The following is a 23,993-nucleotide window of genomic DNA, read 5'->3' as shown; positions in this document are numbered from 1 at the left end:
CCTGCAGTGCAATCATTTTGAGGGCTGGAGGCCGGACACAGGGACAGATGGCAGGTGGCAAATGCTAGCTCGAGGGCCGAGGCTACTCCTGGGTCATCACCTGGGGACAGGTCACTGTGCTTGTGCTTCCCCAGGGATGCTGGCCCCGGGCTCAGACGGATGCTGTCTGAGGGCTGCGGCTCGCCAGCTGTCACTGGCCAGCTGGCCGGGCCTGCTGCCCTCAGGCAGAAGGGCTATATTTCTGTTCCAGTTTAAAGGGTCAGGAGGGGCAGGCAGCAGTGTGAGGCCCAGGGCTTCCCCACAGGCTGGGGCACTAGGAGTGCGAAGTCACTGCCAACCTGAGCCCCAGATCAGCGAGGCAGGCTGGAAGGGCAGGCTTCTCCGTCGTGGGCGGGGTGCCACCGAGAACTGGGCCAGCCGGAACCAAGCCACTGCAAGTGCAGCCAAACCTCAGCTCCCCGCTGTCCCCTCTTGGGCTCTGGAGGGTGAGTCTGGGGCTCCGGGTGTCACATGTGGACTCAGTGGCAGGCATCTGGCACCACCCTCTTCCCCAGTTCTGCGCTGGGGTCCTTTGATTTCCTGTGATCACCCTGCTCTTTCCTTCTTGCAGCAGGTATTTCTGGCCAGCTGCCAGGTGTCAGGCACGCAGCTCCGTGCTGTGGACACAGCCAAGCTAGCAGGTATGTTTACCACCAGCCTGTGCCCTCGTGGGGGAAGGGCACACAGAAGGCCAAGGTGACATGGGAACCAGGAGAGCAGAACATGGCAGCCACCTGAGGCGGGGACTTCTAGGAGAGTGGGAAGGTTCGAGCCAGGCATGGTGGGGCACAGGCCAGGGGTAGGGCCCGAGGGAGGAGGACAGCAGCTCCTGGTGGGACCAGGAATTGGGGCTGGCGAGTTAGAAACGGGCAAGGTCTTGGGCCTAGCGAGGAGCCTTTGGGGGTTTCAGAAGCAGGGCGACAGGGTTTTCAGTTTGCATTGGCTCCGGTTGCTGAGCGGGAGGGGGGTGCAGGGCTGGGCAGGGCAGCTGCTCCCTAGGAGGGGGTGGGAGGGGGACCCATGGTGGTGGTGACAGGAGCAGGGCAGAGGAGAGACCCTCTTCCCTGCCACTTTCCTGCCCAGCCCCGATGGCCTGTGGTGCCATGCTGCAGGCAGAGCTCCCCTGTTCAGAGTCCTCTTCCTGGACTCGGCCGGTTGGGCGGATGGCGTATGCTGGCTCACCTGCCTTTCCTGTGACTCTGTCTTGGGAGCAGCCAGATGGAACCTGACCGAGACCCGTCTTTCCGGAAGTCCTTGTTCCTTCTTGGAAGTGCAGGGCCCCTGGCACCATGCCCACGCTCTGCCCTCTGCTCTGCTAAAATGACTGCTGGGCAATCCCCCCAGGTCACCTGGGCATGGCAGGTGCAGGGCCCTGGAAGGAGCCAGGCCATGGGGATAAAGAGGCCCTGTCTTCCCGAAGCGTGGCCCCGGGGGGTCTCCTAACTTCAGTGTGACGGATGTAATGGCAGGTTAGAGGGCTGCTAAGAAACTGGCTCTGGATTCTGTCCTGAAAGGGCTTGGAAAAGCAGCAAACCCTTGATGCAAGAAAGGAAAATGTGCAGACAGCCTCTGACTTCTCTTCAAACCTAGAAATTCCGCTGATGTCTTCTACCCCACCTGGTTTCCTGCTTACAGAATCTGCGCCTCAGCCTCTCCCTGACCTTGTTTTTCCTTTCTCTTTTCCCAACTTTTATCCATAGCCACGCCCCTAGCTGCCCCTTGCCCCTGCCTTTATTGGCTTCTCCAGCTGGCAGTGGGTTTGACCGAGGGTGGGGACCACGAGGGCAGAGTTAGCCCTGGGACAGGAGCGCCGTGTGTGCACGTGCGCCATCCCAGCCCTGTGGGCCTCAGGATCCCCGCTGTGGTCTAAGTTGGGTTTGTTAACTGGGGCAGCTCACATAGCCACGGTGAGGAGTTTTCTGAGGATCCTGAGGAAGGGCAGAGCTTGGGTCATGTTTGGCCTCAGCAGGTCTGGACTGCAGAGTGGACCCGCTCCTGTTTCCCAGGGGAGCCCAGGCCAAGGGGGTTCGAGGGCTGTGTCCAGAAATGGCTTGTGCGGAGCTCTGCAGCTGGGCAGGAACCCAGGCTGCCCCGGGTGGACTTCAGATGAGATTTCAATCCCCCAGGGCAGGAGCTGTCATTCTTTCCCACAGAATTTGAAACGGCCAGATTTCTGCTGCTGATTTTGGAGAGCAAAGTTCTCAGTAGCAAAGTGGCCGTCCTTCAGAGGGAGCGGTTACTGAGACTTCCTCAGCCGTCACCGATGCTTGGTGAGAGGCCAGGCGGGTTTCGAGCATCCCCACTGAGGCGACCTCACTGTCCGGGGGCAGGCAGGCGTGTGTGTTCAGTGCTCCACTGGCCCCAGGAGGGGGTGGATTGGAGGAGGCATGCAAAGAGGGTATCAGGAGGTCTGCCCTGGTCCCCAGGTCCTCGGACAGGGAGGGGATGTGAGCAGGGGCAAAGGTGTGGGGAAGGAGTGTTGAGGGGCAAGGCTGAGTTAGAGGTGCCGGCGGAGCAGCCTCACAGGGATGCTCTGAGTCAGTGGACACAGGGTCCAAGTCCAGGCTCTCCGGCTGGCTGCGCTTTGGGGTCACCACAGCGGGCAGGTGGGGAAGGGTGTGGCCTCGGGAGAATGTAGGGTGAACAGAAGGCGCCAGAAGAAGCGGGCGGGGTCGGGGTTCAGAGGCAGCAGAGGCCCAGCGGAAGCACCTGGGGGAGAAAGCGACAGCCAGCTACCGGCAGGGGATGCCCCGAGGGCCGCGGTCAAGGGCTGGCCCAGGTCCGCCGGCTGCAGGGGTGGCCTGCGGAGGCTAGGCGGACGCACAGCAGGAAATGGAGGCGACATCTGGGGGAATGGTGAGGGCAGCCCGGGAGGGCACCGGGGAGACCAGCTGGGTGAATACGCAGGGAGCAGCCGGAGCTGGGGACCGTGGCTGAGGCCAGGGCGGCTCCAGGCCCGGGGTCCTCCGAGGCCCAGCGGGCCGGGGCTGTCAGTACCCGCTCCCATCTGTGGGGCCGGGCCAGGGGGCAGGGTCTCCGCCTGACAGCTGCGCCCGCTGTCCTTTCAGCCCACTCTGCCCGGTGATGTCAAGGCCAGCCTTGTCCACCCTCTGCCTCGGGCCCCCATTCCGGCAGCCCGGCCCTGGCCCGGGCCCTGGCGCGGAGTCCTTGGTACTCGGCCCCGCCCACAATCCGCCCACCCCCATGAGCTGCATCGCCATTGGCCGACGTCTCTTCGGGGCTCCTCCCCCTGCTTCCTCTTGTGCGATTGGAGTACAGGACCATCGGTCAGCGCAGTTGCCTGGGAGGGGAGGGGGGCCCCCCAGGGGAAATCCGAAGGCTGCCGGACCCAGACCGGAAGGCATGGTGGGTTCGGTTCGGGCCCCGCCGAGTGATCCAAGCTGAGGGCGGGCGGTGCGTGCGGTGGGGTGCGGTGGTTGCCGTGGGTGCCGCGCCTCTCGGGGCCGAGTCGGGGAGGTGGGGACAGGTCGGTGGAGAGGCCCAGGCTCCCCGCGGTCCTCGGGAGCCCACAAGCACCCCAGCTCCGCCGTGAGGTCCCGATAGGGTCCCAGAGGCGCCTTCCCCGGGGCCCGGGCCAGCTGTGGACGGGACAGGCAGGGACGGAAGTGCGGCTGCTGAGCCCCCAGCCCAGGCGTGAGCCCCTAGCCCAGGCGTGAGCCGCCAAGGCAGCGGGGAGGTCCTAGCGGGGTCCCTGCGCTCTGGGGCGTGAATGGGGTTGGAAGGGGCCCTTGGCTGACCACACTGCCCATCTGGCCCTTCCAGTCCCGCGTCGTCCGGGAACGCAGCCTCGCACCTGGACCGCAGCGTGCTTCACGCTAAGCCCTGACTCACCGACCTGTAAGGCCCAGGGAGGACAGCCTGCCGAGGTGTTGGAGCAGGGGCAGGGCGGGGTTGGGTGGAAAACAGCTGGAGGGCAGCGTGGGTTCCGGGGACTCGGGATAGGCTCGGCTGGCAGAAGTCCCACTGAAGACGCCACTGGGAGTCACAGGCCAGGCAGGGAGCCGAGATGGCCAGCTGATGAGAATGCTCGGATATGGAGGATGAAGGTTCTGGCTAAGGTGGATTCCGAGTCTGACTGGAGTGTGGTCAAGCAGAGGGCCTTTGTCACTTACTGTGAGCCTCAGGGGCTACTGTTTTGTTTTGTTTGGTACCGGGGATCGAACTCGGGACCTTGTGCTTGTGAGGCAGGCAGCGGAACCACTGAGCTACATCCCCAGCTACTGTTTTATTTTTATTTATTTATTTATTTATTTTTTGTGGTTTTTTTTTTTGAGACAAGGTCTTGCTATGTAGTTCAAGCTGGTCTTGAACGCACTGTGTCTCTCAGGCTGGCTTTGAACTCACCAAGATCCTCCTGCCTCAGCCTCCCAAGCACTGGGATTATAGGCATGCGGCAGCTCAGACCTGTTTTGTTAAGGTTTGAAATTAGCAAGGTGCCCACAGTGATAAAACTGAGCATCACCATGTGAACCGAGATCTCCCGGGTTTGTTTACATCCTAACTACAGAGCTGGCCCCATGTGTGGGAGCCGCAGGGTCATGAATATAGTCTCCTTCAGGGTGTCCCCACTGCTCACCCCTGCCCTGCGTTCTTCAAAGCCATGGCTTCTAACCTTCGGCTCTGCCGGCTTTTGGGGCCAGATGCTTCTGTCATGGGGTCTCTGCTGTGTACTGTAGGACATTTGGCAGCATCCTTGGCCTCTGCCCACCCACGGGTGACAACCACCATGTCCTAGGCTGTTGCCACTGTCCTGTGGGAGACAAAACTGCCTCCAGCCGAGACCTGCTGGCACCAGCAATCCCGATGTACCCTTAAAGTAACTGAGGCGAGTCCTGCTCTGAGAAGACTCAATGTGGGGTTGCCAGGCTGTCCCGCGTGCCAGGGTGACACACACAGAAAGCCGGTTGGGGACAGGAAGTTCAGGATCTTGCCTCTGCAGTGAAGGGCAGATTGAAGGCCTTCACTTCCTTCCGCAGTGGATGGAAGAGATTTCTGCCTGATCAGAGGTCAAGGCCTGGCGGGGTTGGCTTCCCTGGCCTGTCCCTTCCTCATAGCCCCTTTAGGGCCCTGTGAGGTCTGGCTGGCGGCCAGGCTGCTGTGTTCAGGCCGTGACGGGGAGCCTGTCCTAGGGGAGGAGGGGAAGGAGGCTGGGTGGAGGCCAAAGAGGGTCCCTGCCCTTGGGGCCCCTTTTGCTGGCCCTGTATCCCTAAGGTCCTCTGTTCCACCGACCCCAGCCTTGCCTCCTGCGCTGGCGTCCTGGTGCCTGAGGACTCCCACCCTCACCGGGCTTCTCTGTCAGCCTCAGCCACCTCGGTTGGGGCCTGGCCCGAGTGACGTGGACAGTTGAATGCATGGTGTCAGGAAGGGTGGACCGGTGGCCTCTTAGTGGCAGAACCCCTGGACACACGGATGCCTCGGTGGCTTTGAAGCTGTGTCCCTCGGAGCTCGATCAGTCTGTTTGCGTGAAGTGGCTTCTTGGATTAAAGGTCCTGGAGGTGGCGTTGTCCTTGGTGGCTTCCCTGATGGCTCTGGGCTTGTTTTCCTGTCCCTTGTGTCCCGAGCCCCTGCTGTGGCCTGGCACTGGTGGGCTGCACGGTGAGGGTGCCGCAGCCTGGGGCGGTGGGGTGTGGGGGGAGAGCAATGCTGCCCTGGCTCCTGATGGCTCTGTGAGCCAGGCTGCTTCCAGGTGCTGCTGGGCTGGAGCCCACAGGTGCCATTGCCGCAGACTCTGACCCTGGGCGTGCAGCAGGGGAAGAGGTGGCTTGGGGTGCCCAACTTCGTCCCCGATGGAGGACAAAGCAGGAGGAGGGGCTTGCTCCCAGGCCCACTCTTGAGCGGGCAACCTGAGGAGAGTGAGGGACCAGCCTGCAGCTCCTCAGAGCAGCGCTGGGGGCGGGCCCAGCTCACCAGGTTCACACTGCAGCAGGTGCAGGACGGCCAGGGCCAGGTGGTGTAGGGGGGCTGTGCTCAGCCTGTGCTGCTGTGCTCGGCCTGTGCTGCTGTGCTCAGCCCGTGCTGCTGTGCTCGGCCTGTGCTGCTGTCCTGGGCTCCAGGGAAGCTGAGGTGCCACAGTCCAGGAAACCAGAGGCTAGGAGGATGAGGAGGAGCCCGTGCCCTGAGCTGGCGGGCGAGGAAAGGACTCTGTCCTGGAGAACTTGGTGCTGGCGCCCGAGTGGACCCCATGGTTCCCAGGCGGGTTGGCTTCCGCCGCTGCAGGGCCCGGCTTTCCCCTGGGCTCTGCCTGCCGTGTGGGGCGGTGGTGACCTGCCCTGCATCACAGGCTTTGAGGTCCGAGGAAGTGATGCGTGTGATGCCTCGGGACGAGGTGGTCACATGGTGCCTGTTCCTCTGTGTGGTTTCAGCAGAGTAATGAGGGGCAGAGCGCTCTCAAGTTTCCTGGTGATTTGGCAAATTCACACCAATTAGAAGATCTTGAGCCCCCCGCGAGTAGGACCTGGGCCACCCACTTCTCCCTGACCGAACCCTGTCTGCTGGCCACACCCTCCTCATCCCCCCAAGTTCACTGGGTGTTTCAGACTTGGGTCAGGACTCCTCTCCTCATCGGGTCCCCTGTGACAGTGCTGCCTTAGGGCGGAGCTGTAGGCAGCGTGGCCACCCTGTCCCCTGGGCGGCTGCCTGGGCTGGGAGGATGGGGCTCAGCTGCACACCCCTTGTTTTAGAGGTGGGGTCAGCCTTGTCTTGCTGGGCACTGAGCCTGCCCAGGGGGTGTCCTCCTTGGCTCCTCTACTGCTGGGAAACTTGAGCGTGAGCCTGGAGGTCAGTGGCCCGTGAGTGATGGCCCCCAGCCAGGCTGGTCCTGCTCCCGGCGCCCTCTGCCCGCCGCTTTGGGGAACATCAGGAGCAAGGCGTGTCTCAGGCAGGCCCCTCTGCGAGGGTGAGCCCAAGGAAAAGACAGCAGTAGCAACAGCAAACCTTACTGGGGGCCGGGGAAGAGCTGGGCATGCTCAGACGCCAGGCACAAGGTCACCGTGGGAGCCGGCGACCCTGCTGCCCTGTGGGGCTTGAGCTCGCCCAGGTCGGATGCAGCACTGTCCCTAACAGCCAGAGGCAGGACAGCCCACATGGTCCTCAGCTACCAATGGAGACACGTGGGCGTGTCCCGTGACCTTACAGTGAAATGCCAACCAGCCAGCTGTGCCACCGCGGGCCTGGGAACTGTGAAGCCGAGTGACAGAAGCTATGGACCTGAAATGTCCAGTGTAGAGAAAGCCAGGGATGGAAGGTAGACTCGTGGTTGCCGGCGGTGGGGAGGGGGCACGACCAGAGATGCCAGTGGGGTTGTCCAGGCTTCCTGCAACGTGAGGGTTGTATTTCGGCCCCAGGTGGAGGTGGTTGTCGCCAATGCAGCGAATGGACTGAAGGGCCCCAAACCGCACACTTTAAGGTGGAAAATGTTGGGCAGGTGGCCGTCCCCTCGCGGGAGGGAGAGGCGGAAAGGCTCGGGGCATCGCTTTCCGTGGAGGTGTGGGCAGTGGTGCCGCGGCATGGCAGGCCCCTCCTCCTGCTCCCCGCCTGTCAGGTGTCGCCACCTGGGCCTGACCTGGAGGTTGTGCAGCACTGACTCAGTTTCCCGAGCTGCCTGTGTGGACAAGGTGGTTGGCTCTCTCGTGATCTCACCATGCCGCCTCCTGAAAGGAAGTCGGGGTAGGAGTGCACGTGACAGCGCCTGCCCCTTGCCTGGGTTTTTGTCTGTGTGTTTCGTGTGTTTGGTTTGGGGCCCCGGTCTATGGGCATCTGGTCTCTTTCGGTGATGAGGGCCGTGACGGTGAGCTGGCCCCGGTCAGCTGCCGCGGGTGCTAGAGGGAGAGGCTGGGCCGGGACCTGACCGTGAGGCCGTCCAGGTGCTCTTCCCTTTCCTCTGGATGGCATGGCGCATTGGCACATCCTCGGGCAGGGCCACGACCGTTCCCACTGCACAGATGCAGAAGCCCAGCCACAGAAAGGCCCAGCAACTTGCCTGAGACTGCACAGCTAGGAGGAAGAGGAGCCAGGATCGCAAAGGAGCCACTTCTCCAATAGCCCATGTGCTGAAGGGCAGGTTTTCAGGGGGACGATTTCACCCAAATGCTTGGGAGCGTTCAGGTTCAGAATGTTTAAAGAAATAATGTTTAGACTGATTAAAATGCAGCCCCCCTTTTAGTTCCATCGGCGGGGGTGTGGTGTTTTCACACGTTTGAGCCCTAGGTGCCTGCTCTGGTAAACGCAGGAGCCAGGATGGGCCTCCCACTTTCTCCTGGCATCTGCTGGTCTCGCCGAGCCCGCCCTGTCCCCTTGACTGCGCAGTTACCAGCATTTACCCTCTGTGCGTGCCAGGTGTGGGCTTTTCTCTCTGACCTGTCTCTTTGCCTTTCGTAGAAACGTCCTCCCAAGACCAGGAAAGATGGGGAACAGCAAAAGCCACTCGGGGAGGACTTGTTGCTCCCAGTTTCTTCCCGAGGAGCAGGCCGAGATCGATAGGTTGTTTGACGCCCTGTCGTCGCAGAAAGACGGTGCGGAGACCTCACCCAGGTCCTTCTCCCTGAAGGCTCTGCAGGCAAGAACGACACTGTTGCTCGGTGCCAGTGTGGAGCCAGGGGTCTGTAGACTATGGCCCTCAGGCCAAGGGGGACCCCGGGGCGGTTCTCTGTGAAGGGCTGAAGGGTGCATGTTTTTTTGGCTTTGTGGCCTGTGCAGTTCCCAGGCAGTTACTCTGCCCTTGTGGGGCAAAGAGGAGCCATCAGTGACATCTCCACAGAGCCTCCCCTCCTCCGAAATCGGCACGGTGCTGGCTCTGGACTAGAGAAAGGAACTCGGGGTGGATCGTGATTGCCTCACTGTTGAGCATTTTTGACTCGAGGTGACACCCTTGGGCCCCGTGTCTCCTGGCTGCCACCCCAGAGAGCGGGTGACCATCTGGAGCTGGGCTTGCCCGGCTCAAGGGACCGCAGCATCTCAGGTGTGCCGCTGCCTCTAGGACTTGGGTCTGACGTGAAGGAATTTGATGGAGCGCCTCATGCGATACTGGAGCCTCACATTCCAGGGTCACCTTGCAGGGTTAAAACTGCCCATTCCCATATTCTGGGGCTTCTGAGCTCACATTCTGGGGCTCTGACTGAGCAGGACACTGGCGGGACTTTGGCTCCTCTCCCTGAGGGGGTGGGGGTGCAGTGTGCAGTCGCTCTAACTGCCTGTCCTCTGGAGGCACAGACAGCAGTGATGGGGAGCCCTGGGGACCCCCTCCATGCTCCTTTTGCAGATGAGGAACTGCCAGGGGGTTGGGGGGACACAGTTGTGTCGTGCACACACTGATGTGTGCTTGTGCATGTATGTATGTCTCCGGGTCAGCAGTGCAAGGCTGGGGCTGCACCCCCAGCTGCGCTAGTGCAGCCTGCCCAGCAGGGGGAGCCCTGGCTGCAGGGTGGGCCCCAAGCCCAAGAGAGAACCAGAAGACCTTGGCTCCGCTTTGAGTCGGGAAGGAATTAGAGGCAGAGTGGCAGGAGAGTGTTGGAAACACCCACAGAAATAGGAAGCTGCGTTGAGGGGCGTTTGCAGCCTGCCCTACATGAACGACACAATACTGCCACTGGGGTGGCCGGCAGATAGGTGGCCAGCTGTCAGCCACCCTGATGTGCAGGCACTGCGCCTCATGCCCTGTTTTTCCACTTATGTGTAATCCCTGGGCCAAAGCAGGTTTGATGCTGGAGGCCAAAAGGAAAACAGCATTTACAGAATGTTATTGTTTAAGCTGTTAAGAATTAAATTTAACAGGGCCAGGGATTTAGCTCAGTGGTTTCGCCGCCTGCTGTGCAAGTGCAAGGACCCGAGTTCGATCCCCTGCACCAAAAAAAAAAAAAAAAAAAAAATTAAATTTAAGGTTTCTGTAAGAACAGCTAAAATGTATATGAGCTCTCGGAACTGGGCTACGAAGTAAAAGCGGATACACTTGAAAATCGCTGATGTGGAGAGCAGCCGTCCTCCATCAGACAGGCTCGGGAGCTTGCTGTTCTGGGCAGAGTGATGAGCAGGGGGCCCCAGGGCACTTGAGGGACGTGGGGCTCTGGGCGGGGATGGGAGCAGCCTCCCAGGAGCAGGATGGACCTATGTGAGCTCCCAGCCCCTCCAGTCTTTTCTCCGCGTGTCCCCAGCAGAGCCACGTCGGGGAGGCGCTTCCCCCAGAGATGCTCGCCAGGCTCTATGACGGCATGCGGCAGGTGTGCGGGACTGGCCCTGCGCAGGGATCCTGCCAGAGCGTCTCCCGGGAGCAGTTCACGGTGTCGCTGTCACACCTGCTCAGGGGAAGCTCCGAGGAGAGGAGTGTCGTGATCCTGAAGATGATTTCTGCCAGCGGAGGTCCCGTGAAGGCCAGAGAAGTGCGGAAGGTGTGGCTCAGGGCCCTTGGGTGGGGACTGAGGACAGTGACAGTGATGGGTGGTGGCACTGTGCAGAGCCCAGTTGCGGGAAGCCCACACACTGGTCGAGGTCAGTTTTCTGGGACAGATGAGGCAGCCGAGTGTCTCCTGGGAAGCAAGAACACCGCTTAGGGGCCATTTCCGCCGCGCAGCCGGCCCACCTGCCCGCAGAGCAGCGTGGGAGCAAACTGCCTTCCCCGCAGGGCATGGGGAGGTCTCAGGCCGTGGTGGAGCTGTGCTTCGTGGTGACGCTGTGACCTTCCAGTTCACAGAGGACCTGGTGGGCTCTGTGGTGCACGTGCTGAGCCACAGGCAAGAGCTGCGAGGCTGGGCCGGGAAGGAGGCCCCGGGAGCCCCTGCCAGGACACAGGCGCTGGCTGCCCAGCTGCTGTCCGAGCTGAAGCTTCCAGGCAAGTGCTCAGCTGTTGGCCTTAGCACAGCCGGGCCGGGTCGGGTGGCTGGAAGACAGGAAGTGGGCGGCCTGTGCCGCGCTCCCGGACTGTGGGATTTCTTTGTAGTCTTCTTTCTGCAGGAGCTGGTGTGCTGTCCCAGCTTCCGTCCCTTGAGACTTCTTTGACCTTGGTCAGCCTAACTGAAGGTTTCTCAGTTTTTGTTGATCTTTTCAAAAAACTCACTTTTAGTTTCTTTCCTCTTTCTCTGCCATTTTTCTAGTCTGTTTCCTTTATTTTTGTGCTTGTCCTTTTTTGGGGGGGCGGGCAGGGTCTCACTATGTAGTTCAGGCTGGCCTTGAACTCACAGTGATACAGTCCTGCCTCAGCCTCCTGAGTGCTAGGGTGACAGACATGTGCCACCGTACCCAGATTTTCCTGCTTTCTTAAGGTGAGTGTTTGGACCAGTGATGGTGAACCTGTTGGAGCTTTCAATGAACCAAACAGCCTGCTGTGGCGGGGGCTGCAGGTTCACCGCCTCTGGTTCAGATTATTTATTTAGATCTTTCTTCTTCACTATAACCCTTGGCAGGTGTAATTTTCCCTCTAAACACTACTTTATCCACATTCTATAAATTTTAACATTGTAAATGTTATGGTTCTGTTTTTATTCATCTTTGTATTTTCTAATGACTTATGATTTCATTGGCCAGTTGACTCTTTAGAGATATTAATTTTTACATGCTCATGAATTGCTCAAATTGCTTTGTTATTAATTTTTTTTTTTTTTTGGTACCAGGGATTGAACTCAGGATCTTGCACTTGCAAGGCAGGCGCCGGAACCACTGAGCTAAATCCCTGGCCCCTGTTATTAATTTTTAATTTCATTCTATTAAAGTTGAACAAATCTATGATTTTATTTTATTTTTTATTTTGTTTTTTATTTTTTGGTACTGGGGATTGAACTTGGGTCCTTATGCTTGCGCAGCAGGCAGCAAAACCATTGAGCTAAATCCCCGGCCCACAAATCTATGATTTTAATCCTTTAAAATATATTAAGGTATCTTTCATAGCCTGTAATATGCTCTGGTTTGTGTGGTGTTTGACATACAGTTGAGAAACATGTATTCTGCTATTGTTGGGTAAGAAACAGTACATAGGGAAATTGGGATTTTAATAGTACCTCGTGGTGAATCTTTTTGCAAAGTACACTTACTTTGTGAATGTGCTACACATTTATTATAAAAACAGATTTTTAAATGCCCCTTTAAAAAGTTGTATTTCAAAAATTAAAGTATTTGGAACTTGGAAAGAACAAAAATATATATGAATTAGTATTTTATGGGTGACCTCTTATCACTATTTTTAAAAAAAAGAACCATAAAAATAGAACATTTAAGTAGAAAAACTGAAGTTGAACAATTAAAATTATCCTTAAGATTTCAAGTAATACACAGGTAATGAGAAATGTATTTGAAAAATAGCTGAATCAGAAATGATACAGATTTGGAACCATGGTAGATGGTGGGAAGTAGATTAAGGAACCCAGTTTCTACATTTCCTGGTGTGTTAGTTACTTTTCTTGTTATTGAGACAAAATACCCAACACCCAGAGTTAAAGGAGGAAAGATTGGGCCAGGGATGGGGCTCAGTGGTGCCCTGGCTGCCTGGCAGTGCAAGGTCCTGAGTTTGATCCCTGGTAAGGGGTGGGAGGAGAAGAAAAGGGGGAGAGACTTATTTGGTTCACGGTTCATAGAGGTCTCAGTCCATAATCAGCTGGCCCCAAGGCAGGGTGGCCTGGCAGAGGGCGATCGCAGAGGAGAAACAGTGTATGACAGGCAGAAGGCAGCAAAGCAAGCAAGCGAGGGCCCGGTGGCAAAGCTCTGTCTTACATCTTATCAGCACTCCACCCATAACCTTAGCGCTCCTAATCCTGGCACTGCACCATGAATCAGTCAGTCCCAGCAGCACTCACCCTAGATCCAGCCACCTCCAAAAAGCCCCACTGATGACTCCATGAGGCTTTGGGGGACATCTAGACACAGCCTTGGTAAGTAGAAAGGGCATGAGTTAGAGAAAACAGTGTCATTTGAGTTTAGATCCCCAGTTTCCATGGGCAGGGAGTTAGGAGAGCTGTGAATCAAGCTTTGCACGTGTGTACAAGTTTAAAATACAGAAGCTCCTCTCGTCCTTGGCCTTGTAGGGCTTTAGAACCCCCAGATGGGTGGTTTTGGTGTCGCTCTCGAAGGTCTGGATGGCTGAGGCCTCAGGCCTGGGCCTTGTGAGGGCCCAGCCTTCCCAGGGCCTCTGAAATGCACTCCGAGAGGAAGGGAACACAAAGGGGTGTAAGTTGAATTGTTCAGATTGGCACCAAGCAGCAGAAGTAAAGCACAGGGCCCCTTGTGGAATTTTGAAGTTTGAATATTAAAATAGTAAACAGAGCCACCTGTAGTGTCACACGCCTGTAACCCCAGCACTTGGGAGGCTGAGGCAAGAAGATCACAAGTTGGAGCCCCGTTTGGGCAACTTAGCAAAATCCTGTCTCAAAATAAAAAGTACGAAAAGAGCTGGGAGCTGGGTAAGGTGGTGCAGGCCTGTGATCCCAGCACTTGGGAGGCTGAGGCAGGAGGATTGCTGAGAGTTCTAGGCCAGCCTGGGCTCCACAGCAAGATCCTGTCTCAAAACAACAACAAAAAGGATATAGCTCAGTGCAAAGGCCCGAGGTTCAACTCCCAGTACTGAGGGAAAAAAAAGTTAATTTTAATAATATATCCCACATGCAATTTTAACAGGCAATTAGTGTAAAAAAAAAAATTCTGAGATATCTTGCAGTCACTTTTCATACTGAATATTGGTAGAAATCGGTGCATTGCAGTGCATCTAGGGTCCAGCACGGCCTCTGCCAGGGGTACAGTCACGTGGCCCGTGCCCCCTGGATTGGCCAAGGCAGCAGTAGGCAGTCACTGCCAGGTGATGTCCTACCCCAGTGACAGTGGCTTCCCTCCTCTAGGTGGCGAGAGGCTGCAGGGGCCTCAGTGGCTGGAGGGCAACTGTGACCGAGCTGCGATCGAGGACTGGGTCTTCAGGGTCCCCCGTGTGGCCATGTTCCTGAGCGTGGTGGTCCACAGGGGCCTTCTTGTCCTAGGCGTGCCCCCGGATCTCGCCATGCTGGTCCCTGAGCGCCAGGTGGAGCCGGGGCAGGAGCTGACGAGCCTGCTGGACGTGCTGGCCGTCATCTTCCTCAGCTCCCACCTGGCCCCAAGGCAGCGGCACTGCTGGCGCCTGCTCTTTGCCTCCCACCTGCACGGGCAGAGCTTCTCGCAGCTGTGTGGCCGTGTCACCCACCGTGGGCCCTGCCTGGCCCTCCTGGAGGACCGCAGCGGCCACGTGTTCGGGGGCTTCGCCTCCTGCTCCTGGGAGGTCAAGCCGCAGTTCCAAGGTGAGGCAAGATGACCCCATCCCCGAGGGGTGGCGTGGAGGTGGGGGGAGGCGGCTCTGTCTCCTCCGAGTTTCCTGGACCCGGTTAGGGGCGGCAAACCATGGTGCCACTTTAGGGTGGTTTCAGGGGTCTTCCATATCCTGGCAGTGGGTGACAGGAGCACGAGAGCACAGAGCCTGCATCGTCACATGGGGGCTCCTGCATGACCTCGTGCCTGGATGGAAGGAGCCGGAAGGGGAAGGGTCAGTGCTTCCATCCCCTGGGTCTGGTTGATCCAGACTTTGATTCATTGTGGGTTTCAGAAAGTGCCAGATCTTTAGCTCTGGGAATGGCGGGAACCCTCCCTGAACCCAGGTCCCGACCTTGTAGGCAGCCTTTCTGGGGACAGCCATTGTCTCTGGCTCCTCTGCCTGCTGGCCCCCCCAGCCTGTGTCCCTACATGGGGTGTCCTCCGGGCAGCCTGATGGAGGCCATGTGGCTGTAGGACACAAGCCCCAAGAACTGTGGTTGTAGCCAGGGCGTCTCCTCTGTAGCCTCGGACATCAGCTCCAGACTGCTGGTTCCCAGGTGGTGTTAGCAGGTGGCTCAGCCTTCCTCCTGAGTGTAGGCCTACGTGAGCTACGTTTGCCACTTACATGTGGAGGAGGGCTCAGTGGAGGCCGGCTTGCCCTCAGGTGGAGCCCCTAGGATCAGCATCAGGCAGAGTGTGGTGGCCCTGGGTCTGAAGTGTCCAGTGGGTGAACAGCTTTGAAATGGCCCAAGGCCATGCAGCTGGCAGACAGGGCCAGGGGCACCTGCTTTTGGCCTGGGCATGGTGCCTGCTTCTCTGGGCCTCAGCTCCCTGAACTCAGAACTGGCACCATGCGGGCAGGTGTCATCACACCAGCAGTGGTATCGTGACTGACGTCAGGGTCCCTGTGCAGCTTCGGCTGAGGGCAGCAGGCTGTCTGGATGAGACTGTGGCCCTGTCAGGTCGCCTAGCATGGGGTGCAGTTGATGCTGCTCATCAGCACCCTTATCAGGGCCAAGCAAAGTGCTAGTTCTCCAGGGTTCAGTGCTCAGAGGGCCCTGAGAGTGCTGCCCTGCCATGCGCCCCGGCTGAGGCTGTCCTTGGCCTCTTTGGCGGGTGCCCTGCTCCTGGGCTGCCCTGCCTGCGCAGGGCCATCCCCCACCCGAGGCCCCTTGGACCTCCAGTGCCCCCCCACCCATCTGTGAATTTGAGCTCCTGCCCTGCTTCCCCCGGCTTCCATCAGCCCTGTGGGCAGCTGCCCATCCTCGGGCCCAGCGCTCAGGATGCTGCGGGTGTCCCTCTGTCCTGGGGGCCTCAGCTCCTGCACTGGGGCTCCGGGAAACTAGGGCCCATCCTGTGTGGAGTCTGGGACCTGCTGAGGTGTCCACTCCAGCCGTGGGGCACCCTGGGGTCCGCTGAGAGGGGTGAGCGGGCCTCGCCCTGCCTCACGGCCGCATTTTCCAAGCCGGAGCCCAGTGGCTGCGCCTTGTGCCCAGCGCAGACCCAGTCACCCCGTGTGCTTGCTCTCTGGTTACTTCTAGGGGACAACAAGTGCTTCCTGTTCTCCATTGCCCCCAGCATGGCCGTGTACACACCCACGGGCTACAACGACCACTACATGTACCTGAACCACAGCCAGCAGACCATCCCCAACGGGCTGGTGAGGCGCCTCCCCCTTCCTGTCAGCACTCCTGGTGGGGGCGTCCTGCTTCTCCTGGGGCCAGGTCCCTCATTGTGCCCCGTCTCAGTGCTGGGACTGTGACACCAGGCCAGGGTCCCCTGCGGGGAAGGCTGTGGCCTCAGCTGGGCCTCTCAGGGTTGGGATGCGAACGGCTCCCACGTGGTCTGTGACTTGTGGTCTGGGCAGTGCTGATGACAGCCCCGTGGCTGGGGTCAGGTCTGGGTGCAGGACCCCAGGCTGCTGGCCTGGGCTGGGGCCTTGTCAGTGAGGCGCCGTCCGGGGAGACTGCGGCAGCAGCAGCTCACTGGTTTCCTCCTCAGCTTGGTGACCAAGCAGGCGGGAGAGGAAGAGGGCTGCAGGCTGAGGGCCTGGGCCTGAGTGGGCCGGCCGGGGGGCAGGCGGGCTGAGTGGCCCCTCCCGACAGCACCTCAGTGAGCTCCTCCGTGGATTCGCACAGCACCCCAGGATCCACTCACCCTCTAAACACAAGACTTCCGGGGACATTTTAGATCTACACCCCGACAGGCAGACGCTCAGCTGGGCCGGGAGCTGTGCCCGCCTCCCGCCCCCCAGCATCTCCCCCTCTACCAGTCTCCTTCTGGGAACCCTGAGCCCTGTGGTTGCAGGGGCTAAGAAGGCGATGCCCTCAGTCAGCTGGAGGGGCCTGGGGTTCCTCTTCATGTTGCTGCCCCAGGCGGGCCATGACCAGGACACTAGAAGGCCCCCATCCTTGGATCAGTAGCCTGTGTGTCCCCAGGAGGTGCTAGTCACAGGCCTGAGGAGCAGAAGCGGCTGTAAGGGGGAGCAACCGACTGACTCATGCTTGGGGCTCCCCTTGCCCCAGCTGGGAACCAGGGCACGGCCAGTGCTCCAGGAGACGGGACTGGGGGCGGGAGGGAAGGCTTTGTGGCAGGAAGATGGCCTGGGTCGCCCCTCTGGGCCTGCTCCTGTCCTCTGTCCCGACACCCAGCCCTGAGTGAGCTGCGTGCTCTGGGCTCAGGTTGCTGGCCGCCTGAGGGGCTGTCCAGGTCACCTGTGTCCACCTGTCCCCTGTGGACATTCAGGGCCTGGGGTCCCAGTGCTTCAGTGTAGCCTCGTGAGTGCTGTGCCGTGGGTGTCGGGGGACATCGTGACTGCTGCAGTAACTTAAGTGGCCCTGATCCGGTTTGCAGTGCAGAACCGAGAGAGCCGCATGCCCTGCCCTTCCCTGGGTCTCGGGCTCGGGCTGGCTCACATCCTGGAGTTCCTGGCCCTGAGATCACTGATGCCACGCTGTCCGGACTCCTTTGCAGGGCATGGGAGGGCAGCACAGCTACTTCGGGCTGTGGGTGGACGCCGACTTCGGGAACGGGCACAGCAAGGCCAAGCCCACGTGTACCACGTACGACAGCCCGCAGCTGTCCGCCGAGGAGGACTTCCGGTTCGAGAAGATGGAGGTGTGGGCCGTCGGAGAGCCCGTGGAGTCAGAGCTGGTGGGTGCAGCACCCTGGCAAGTGTGGCAGGGCCCCGAGCGGATGGAGGGGAGCTTTCCCCACGTCCTTGGCTTTACCTCTCTGCCCTTCCATCTGGAGTTGGTTTGCCCAGGTTCGTTCCCGTGGGGGGATCCCCGGCAGACGCAGGCACAGTTGGGTGGTAGTGAGCTGCTCAGGAGTCGGGGCTGCTGCCGTGCGCACCTGCAAGCCGGGAGCTTGGGGTGACCTGTGGTTCCCTGGTTCTGCCCTTGAATGAGTCACCGAGGGCCCACGGCACGCCCCGCACCACCTTGTAACTCACAGCAGTTGCACCCCAGGGGGAGGCCCTTGGGGGTTGCTCTGGGCCCCTCGTCTCCTCCCGGCAGCAGCAGAAGGTGGGCTCCCCCTGGTGGCCGGCAGGAACAGGGCAGGAAGCCACTGCCTGGTCCTGGTTGTTGGGTCTCTCTGCATGTTACGAACACAACCACCTTTCTTCCCAAGGCCAAGGGTAAGAAAAGCGTCCTCGACGTGGACCCCGGGGCTCAGATTTTGCTGGAGGCCACTGGGTGGACTCGGCAGAGCGCAGGGTTCCCGGAAATCCCCGACAGCCACAGTGCCGACCAGTGAGCAGCTGGGACGCGGCCGGCGGAAGACAGAACGCACAGCCTGCTGGGTGGCGCTCGAGGTCCTGGATCCCCTCCGCTCCCCTCCCCTCCCCTCTGCGCCCCTCCGCTCCCATGTTGTCTAACTTGGACATGTTGCCTGGGGGACCGTGTCCAGGTTGTCTGTGATATGCTGTATCAGAACACAGCCTATGCCAAGAAAATCCCGCATATTGGTTGGGGGTTTATCACCCAGAAACGCTGTGTGTCAAATTAGCAGCTCAGCCTTATACTTGTTCATTTTGTACCAGTGGGACCCAACGACACTGAGATGTTTGGAGCTCTGCTGGCATGCTCGGTTGTTGGAGACATGAGCTTCTGTCACAGGAGAGGATGGGGTTGCTTATTTTTCAAAAACAAACATCCCACTCATGGGGGAAATAGCTGGAGAGGCTGGAGGCAGCGTGGCCCTGTGTGGCGTGGGTCTTCAGTAGGTGTCGATCCTTAGGGCTCCGTTTCCGGCCTTCTCACCCGTGTTTAAATGAGTCAGCCTGGCAGGAGGTGTGAGGTTCCATCTGTGGAGAAGCAGAGTCGCACTTCTGTTGCTAACACAGGCATTGGGGACGTTCAGGCTGGCCCGGATTCTGGACTCTGGGTACCAGCTGCTGAATCATAGCCCACTCGTGCGTCACACCCGCTGCCTGTGGCGGCTTCTCAAGGGGAAGGCTGCTCAGTGGACACCAGGACCAAACAAACTCCTGGGTCCCGAAGTGCTGGAGATTCATCCTCAGTGGGCCAAGGCGCCAGGCCCGAAGAACGACTTAGGGGTGAGTCCTTGCCCTGGAGGGCCTCCCAAAAGGATCTGTGAGTGCCTCTAGTTTGCCTTAAGAAAAGCCATACTAAATGGAGCCAGTTTGCTTTTGTTTTTGAGACAGAGTCTCGCTATGTAGTTCAGCCTGGCCTTGAACTCACTGTGTAGCCCAGGCTGGCCTCAAACTCACAGCGATCCTCCTGCCTCAGCCTCCTGAGCTCTGGGATTATGGGCATGCACCATTACACCTGGCCTCTGGTTTGCATTTTGCAGAGGCTGAATTTTCTACCAGGATTCTGATCAAATCTGCCCCATAGCCATCCCTGACTAAGGCAGAAAGCCTTGTAAATGGGCTTCAAAAGAAAAGTGCTGTCTTGGATGGGATGGGGGGATTGCGCCTGACCCAGCCAAGGACTCAGCCCTGATGGAGCTTGTGGAGAAGACGCTGGTTTGAAGTGTCTCGTAGGTGCATCTGTGAGCCTCTGGTAGGACACTGTGTCCTCAGTCATCACCACGGTCCAAAGAATTGGGCTCCTGGTGATCACTTTGTTTTGGATTTTTAAAATAAAAATGCAGTTAAATACCTCACTTGTTACAGGTCTACATGGCCTGCATTAGCTGCTGTGTTCGGGGCAGGGTAGGTTATGGCACTGTGCACCTGGCCTAAGCCAGTGTGGCTCACCGACGAGGACCCCAGGGTGGGGGGCGTCCGCCAGGCACTCGGTCTCAGAGGGTGCTGCCTTCTTGCGACAGGCAAGGGGCAGCTGTGGGGCTTGGCCTGAGGGCGCCACTCTGTACGCCTCCCTGTCCTCACAAACTGCTCAGCGTACAAAGCTGCTTGTGCCATCCACGGGGTCCCCAAACCCGATGTCCCTTGTGTGGGTTTGAAAAACTCATTTTAATAAACGAGTTTGTCCTTTTGAGAAACTGAAATGAGAATTCTGGATGTCAAGCCTCAGCGTCACCCTGCAGGTACAGACCAGTGGGGCCCAGAAAGTGATGGAAGAGGTTAAAAAACAAATACAGGCCATGTCAAAAATGTGGCTATTTCCCCACCATACATTTATTTAAAAATTAATGCGTGTACATGGTAAGAAGAAAGATGGGTGTGAGGAGAGGCAGGTCCTCTGCCTGTGCTCGCACAGTGGGAGCCCTCCCTCCGCTGTCGTTTTCTCGTGGGCTCGGCTCCAGTGCACACGAGCTCTCCCCCTCTTCTTCGGCTGCTCCAGGCTACCGTGGCACGCCCTGACCCGGTGCACACGGGGGCAGTGTTGGTTTGGGCTGGTGGTTGCAGCAGGGAGCGCCTTGTGCCTGTCTTGGGCAGCAGCCAGATTGTCGTGCTGTTTTGTGCTTTGGATGCTGACAAATAAACCTCCAGAGCTCAGTCTCTAGCCTCACAATCCCCATGCGCGGCCACATCCTCTGCAATGCCCTGTTGCAGTCTAGTGCGGCAGGATTGTCGTTTGGAATTTCTCTGGGTGATGGCGAGCAGCTTCCCTTTTGGAAAGTTATTTGTGTCGGTCTGGTTTCTAGGGTGTGGGTCTTTTTGCCACTGACTTGCAGGGGTGCTTTTGTGGTGTTTAACCTTATTAAAATACTCTCCCATACATGTATATATTTTGATTGCATCCATCTCTCCTATAACCTTCCCCCGACTTTCTCTCTCTCCCTTCTTCCCTTCCTCTTGTCTAATAATAGTCTCCCTCTACTTTCATGTCCCCTCTGTTAGATTCCTCATTTTAGGGACAACATGTGATACATGTCTTCCTGGGTGTGGCTCATTTCACTTAATGTGACTTCCACTTCCATCCATGTTCCTGCAAATGCCATAATTGCATTCTTCTTTGTGGCTGAATACTACTCCGTTGTGTGTACATATACCACATTTTCCTTACCCAGTCATCTCCTGAGTACCTGTGTTGGCTCTGTATCTTGGCTGTTATAAATTGTGCTGCCGTAAACATGGGTCCGCAGTATCCCTATGGTATGGTGACTCCGTATTGATTTCAGTGGTAGCTGTGCTCATTTGCATTCCCAGCAGCAGTGTGGAAGCGTTCCTTCCCCCACATCCGTGCCAGTATTTGTTGTTTCTGTAACTCTTGATGATCAGAATTCTGACTGGGGTGGAGTGGAATCTGTGTACTTCTGATTGCATTTCCCTAATGGCTGAAGATGTTGAACATTTTTTATGTACTTGCAGTTTGTACTGCTTTTGAGAAGTGTCTGCTTGATTCACTTGGCATTTATTAGGCCCTTTAAGTTTTTGGTGTTAAATTTTCTGAGTTCGTTGTATAATCTAGATGCTAATCCTGCCGGAAGAGTAACTGGCAGGGATTTCCTCCCATTCTATGGGCTCTCCTCACTCTGTTGGTTTCCCTGGCTGTGCAGAAACTTAATTTGGTGTGGTCCTGTTTGTGACTCTCGCTATTATTCCTTGTGCCCCAGGAACTATAGTCCTGTTCAGAAAGTCTTTGTGCCCATGGCTTCAAGGGTCTCCCCTGTGGTTTTTCCCAGCAGTTACAAAATTTCAGGTCTTATTTCTAGGTCTTTGATCCATTTTGAATTACTTTTTGTTCAGGGTGAGACATAGGGATCTAATTTCAAAGAGGCCGTCTTTTTGGCTTTGTCAGAATCAGATGGCTGCAGTGGTGTGGGTTTGTTTCTGCATTGTATATTCAGTGCTGTTGGTTTACATGGCTATTTTTGTGCTAGTGCCACGCTGTTTTTGTTACTATGGCTTTATAGTATAATTTGAGGTCAGGTATTATAATGCCTCCAGCCTTGCTCTTGTGGTTTAGGATTACTGTGGCTATTCTGGATCCTTTGTGTTCCCATATGGATTTCAGGATTGTTTTTTCTAGTTCTGTAAAGACTGTCTTTGGAATTTTGATAGGGATTGCACTGAATCTGTAGATCATTTTTGGAGATGTAGCCATTTTAACAATATTCTGCCGATCCGTGAACAAGATCTTTCCACCTTGCAGCATCTGCAGCTTCTCTCCTCAGTGTTCCATACTTTTCCTTGTAGAGGTCTTTTGCCTCCTTGGTTAGGTTGATTCTTGGGTATTGTTTTGCTTGAAGCTGTTGAGAATGGAATTGTCTTGATTTTCCCAGCTAGTTGTTATTAGTCTAGAGAAGAGCTATTTTTAAAATGTTTTTGTATCCTGAAGAATGCTTTTTATAAACAAAGCATGACAGCATTTGCTGTGTATGGTAAATATTTCTCTAGTTGGTTTGACTGTGGCATTTTTCTGTTCATAAATTTTATGTCACATTGGCTGTCATTTCCTCTGAAGATTTCTGGGATGGACAGTTTAGGAAATCCTCACTCTGAGAAAAGTAGTAGACAATTTCTTCTGTTTTCATGGCTCTTTCTGCATCTTTGGTCTATTCAAAATGCATTTTTCAGATATACCTCCATCTTACCCTAAAGTCCCAATACCTTTTATGTTAAATATCACACCTTTTCAGGCCAGGGATTTAGCTCAGTGGTTTCGCCACCTGCTGTGCAAGCATAAGGACCCGAGCTCGATCCCCGGTACAAAAAAAAAAAAAAAATCACACTTTTTCCTGACTTAAAATGTCACTTTCTCACCTGGTGAGTTTCTGAATGAAACTCAGTCTCTCTCATGTTTTAATTGGTGTTTTAGGGTTAGATAAAATAAGAGCTATTTCTCACCTCCTGTTTCTTGGACTCCCCTGCAGGCATGTGGGCGCCTGTTTTCCCCGAAAACGCTGTGACTGCTGCTGGGAGCCGGCGTGGGCGTTTTCAGGATCCGTCTGCCTCAGTGGCCTGTGTCAGGCTGAGGGTTGGTGACATGGACGCTGTCCCAGGAGGGGACACAGGGCCCGCCAGTCCCGCTTCTCCTGGCCGTTGGCCCTGCAGTTGTAGGAAGCTCTTGACTCTGTAGTTTTGCCCATTACCTGAGTTGTTCACCCAGTGGTTCTCAACCCTAGTACACACCAGGGTTGCCCAGAGGGCTTTTCCAAAACATGCACTGTGGGGCTCCGCTCCCCGCTTCTGGGGGAACCCTGGGGGTTGCGGCCGAGAACGCACATCTGTGAAAGACTGGGTGGTGCTGTTGGTCCCAGGTCTCCAGGTGGGAAATGCCACTACTGCGTGCTTGATAATTTATCGGAACTCTAGGAGTGTGTAGCCATTACAGTCACATACCTAGAAATAAGGATAATTTCTCATTCTTCCAGTTCTTCACCTGTGTTTTTCTCAACTGACTGCTTCAGCAAATCCTTCCACATCAAAAACAGCAAGGCATCCTTCAATTCCTACCTCTTGCTGCCATGCATCTAGGCCAGCGATGACGAACCTTTTAGAGTTGTCAGCGATACAAGCAGCCCACCGTGGCACGCGTGCCACAGGTTTGCCACCCCTGATCTAGAGTTTGGTCATTCAGCGCAGTGCTGGCCTTTGCTTTTTCTCTTGTGAAGTATCCATTTGCATGTGTGTCATGAAGAGTTTTTGCCAGGAGTAGATGTTGAGTTTTGTATAAAGGTGGGTTTTTGTTTTAGCAGGTCTGCCTTCCTTCCATAGTTATTAATAGGGAATATGAGGTTAATGGTTTTAGATACTGAGCCATCTTTGCCTTGAACTGTCGTCGTGTTTATACACTTGTGTGTGTGTGTTACATTTTATGTAAATGATGTAAATCATACTTTGGGATTTTGGTTTTGGTTTTTTGTGCTGGGGAGCAAACCTAAAATAATCACCCGGCTCTGTCACAGCACTTCACGGGACCCCCACCCCTCGAGGGCCTCGGAGTGGCCGGCAGTGGGGCCCGGTGTTCCTTCTCCCCGGGAGCCCTGTGGCCCAAAGACCTGACCAGTGAGCGCAATAAAAACCGCTGTGGTTTAATAAATAGCACAGCATGGCCTGCAGCTCCTCCAGAGCCCAGTGCCAAGGGCCAGATGCTGAGGCTCCAGGGATCGCCCAGAAGCCTGCCGCATGGGCTGCTGCGCCCGCTGTGTCCAGGGCAGGCCACAGACCCCGGGCAGCACGGCCGCTCAGGGGTGCTCGGGGGGCTCCTGGGCTTTCCTGGCGCAGGAGCAGCAGCGCTTTTCGCAGAGCTTCAGGAGCTCCGAGAAGATGAAGACGGACGAGGCCAGGCCAGTTAGGAACAGCAGGT

General features: G+C 56.9%; 2 protein-coding genes across 24 annotated transcripts in view; one reads left to right on the top strand and one right to left on the bottom strand.

The window, feature by feature from the left end:
- The first annotated feature begins 408 nt into the window (after nt 1-408).
- Nucleotides 409-22,689, top strand: Meak7 (MTOR associated protein MEAK7). 17 transcript variants are annotated; one of them, XM_087197652.1, is made up of 12 exons: nt 3,297-3,405; nt 3,823-3,897; nt 7,195-7,303; nt 7,404-7,465; nt 7,601-7,725; nt 8,437-8,656; nt 10,209-10,439; nt 10,735-10,879; nt 13,869-14,297; nt 15,849-15,967; nt 17,281-17,460; nt 17,941-19,440. In XM_087197652.1, the coding sequence occupies exons 5-12, from the start codon at nt 7,700-7,702 to the stop codon at nt 18,064-18,066; spliced, it is 1,476 nt and encodes a 491-aa protein (XP_087053778.1). In that variant the 5' UTR covers nt 3,297-3,405; nt 3,823-3,897; nt 7,195-7,303; nt 7,404-7,465; nt 7,601-7,699; the 3' UTR covers nt 18,067-19,440. The 17 variants fall into 17 exon arrangements, 15 of the variants coding, with proteins under 15 accessions (XP_021112264.1, XP_021112262.1, XP_087053693.1 ...); XR_015445977.1 differs by lacking the exons at nt 3,823-3,897; nt 7,404-7,465; nt 7,601-7,725 and adding an exon at nt 22,558-22,689 and having other exon boundaries at nt 3,287-3,405; nt 17,941-18,868; XR_015445970.1 differs by lacking the exons at nt 3,823-3,897; nt 7,404-7,465; nt 7,601-7,725 and having other exon boundaries at nt 3,287-3,405; nt 17,941-18,868; nt 19,126-19,440.
- Nucleotides 19,885-23,993, bottom strand: part of Atp2c2 (ATPase secretory pathway Ca2+ transporting 2) — a 49,000-nt gene continuing 44,891 nt past the window's right edge. For 5 of the 7 annotated variants that reach the window (XM_021256598.2, XM_021256597.2, XM_021256599.2 and 2 more), the window contains one exon: nt 19,885-23,993. In XM_021256598.2, the coding sequence (XP_021112257.1) occupies nt 23,597-23,993 (397 nt within the window). In that variant the 3' untranslated portion in view covers nt 19,885-23,596. The other 2 variants (XM_021256601.2, XM_021256602.2) reach the window with 1 other exon arrangement.

Source organism: Heterocephalus glaber, unplaced genomic scaffold (genome assembly GCF_053883595.1).
Source record: "Heterocephalus glaber isolate CG9 unplaced genomic scaffold, H.glaber_assembly_v1.0 deba00000071, whole genome shotgun sequence".
NCBI lineage: Eukaryota > Metazoa > Chordata > Mammalia > Rodentia > Bathyergidae > Heterocephalus > Heterocephalus glaber.
The sequence above is the reverse complement of the archived record's forward strand: the minus strand, read 5'-3'. Positions and strand labels throughout refer to the sequence as shown.

Coding starts and splice junctions, on each gene's coding strand:
- Meak7 (XM_087197567.1), top strand. CDS start 7,272: ATGTCCAGTGTAGAGAAAGCCAGGGATGGAAG. Junction 15,968..17,280: donor AGACCATCCCCAACGGGCTG/GTGAGGCGCCTC, acceptor ACTCCTTTGCAG/GGCATGGGAGGGCAGCACAG. Junction 17,461..17,940: donor AGCCCGTGGAGTCAGAGCTG/GTGGGTGCAGCA, acceptor TTTCTTCCCAAG/GCCAAGGGTAAGAAAAGCGT.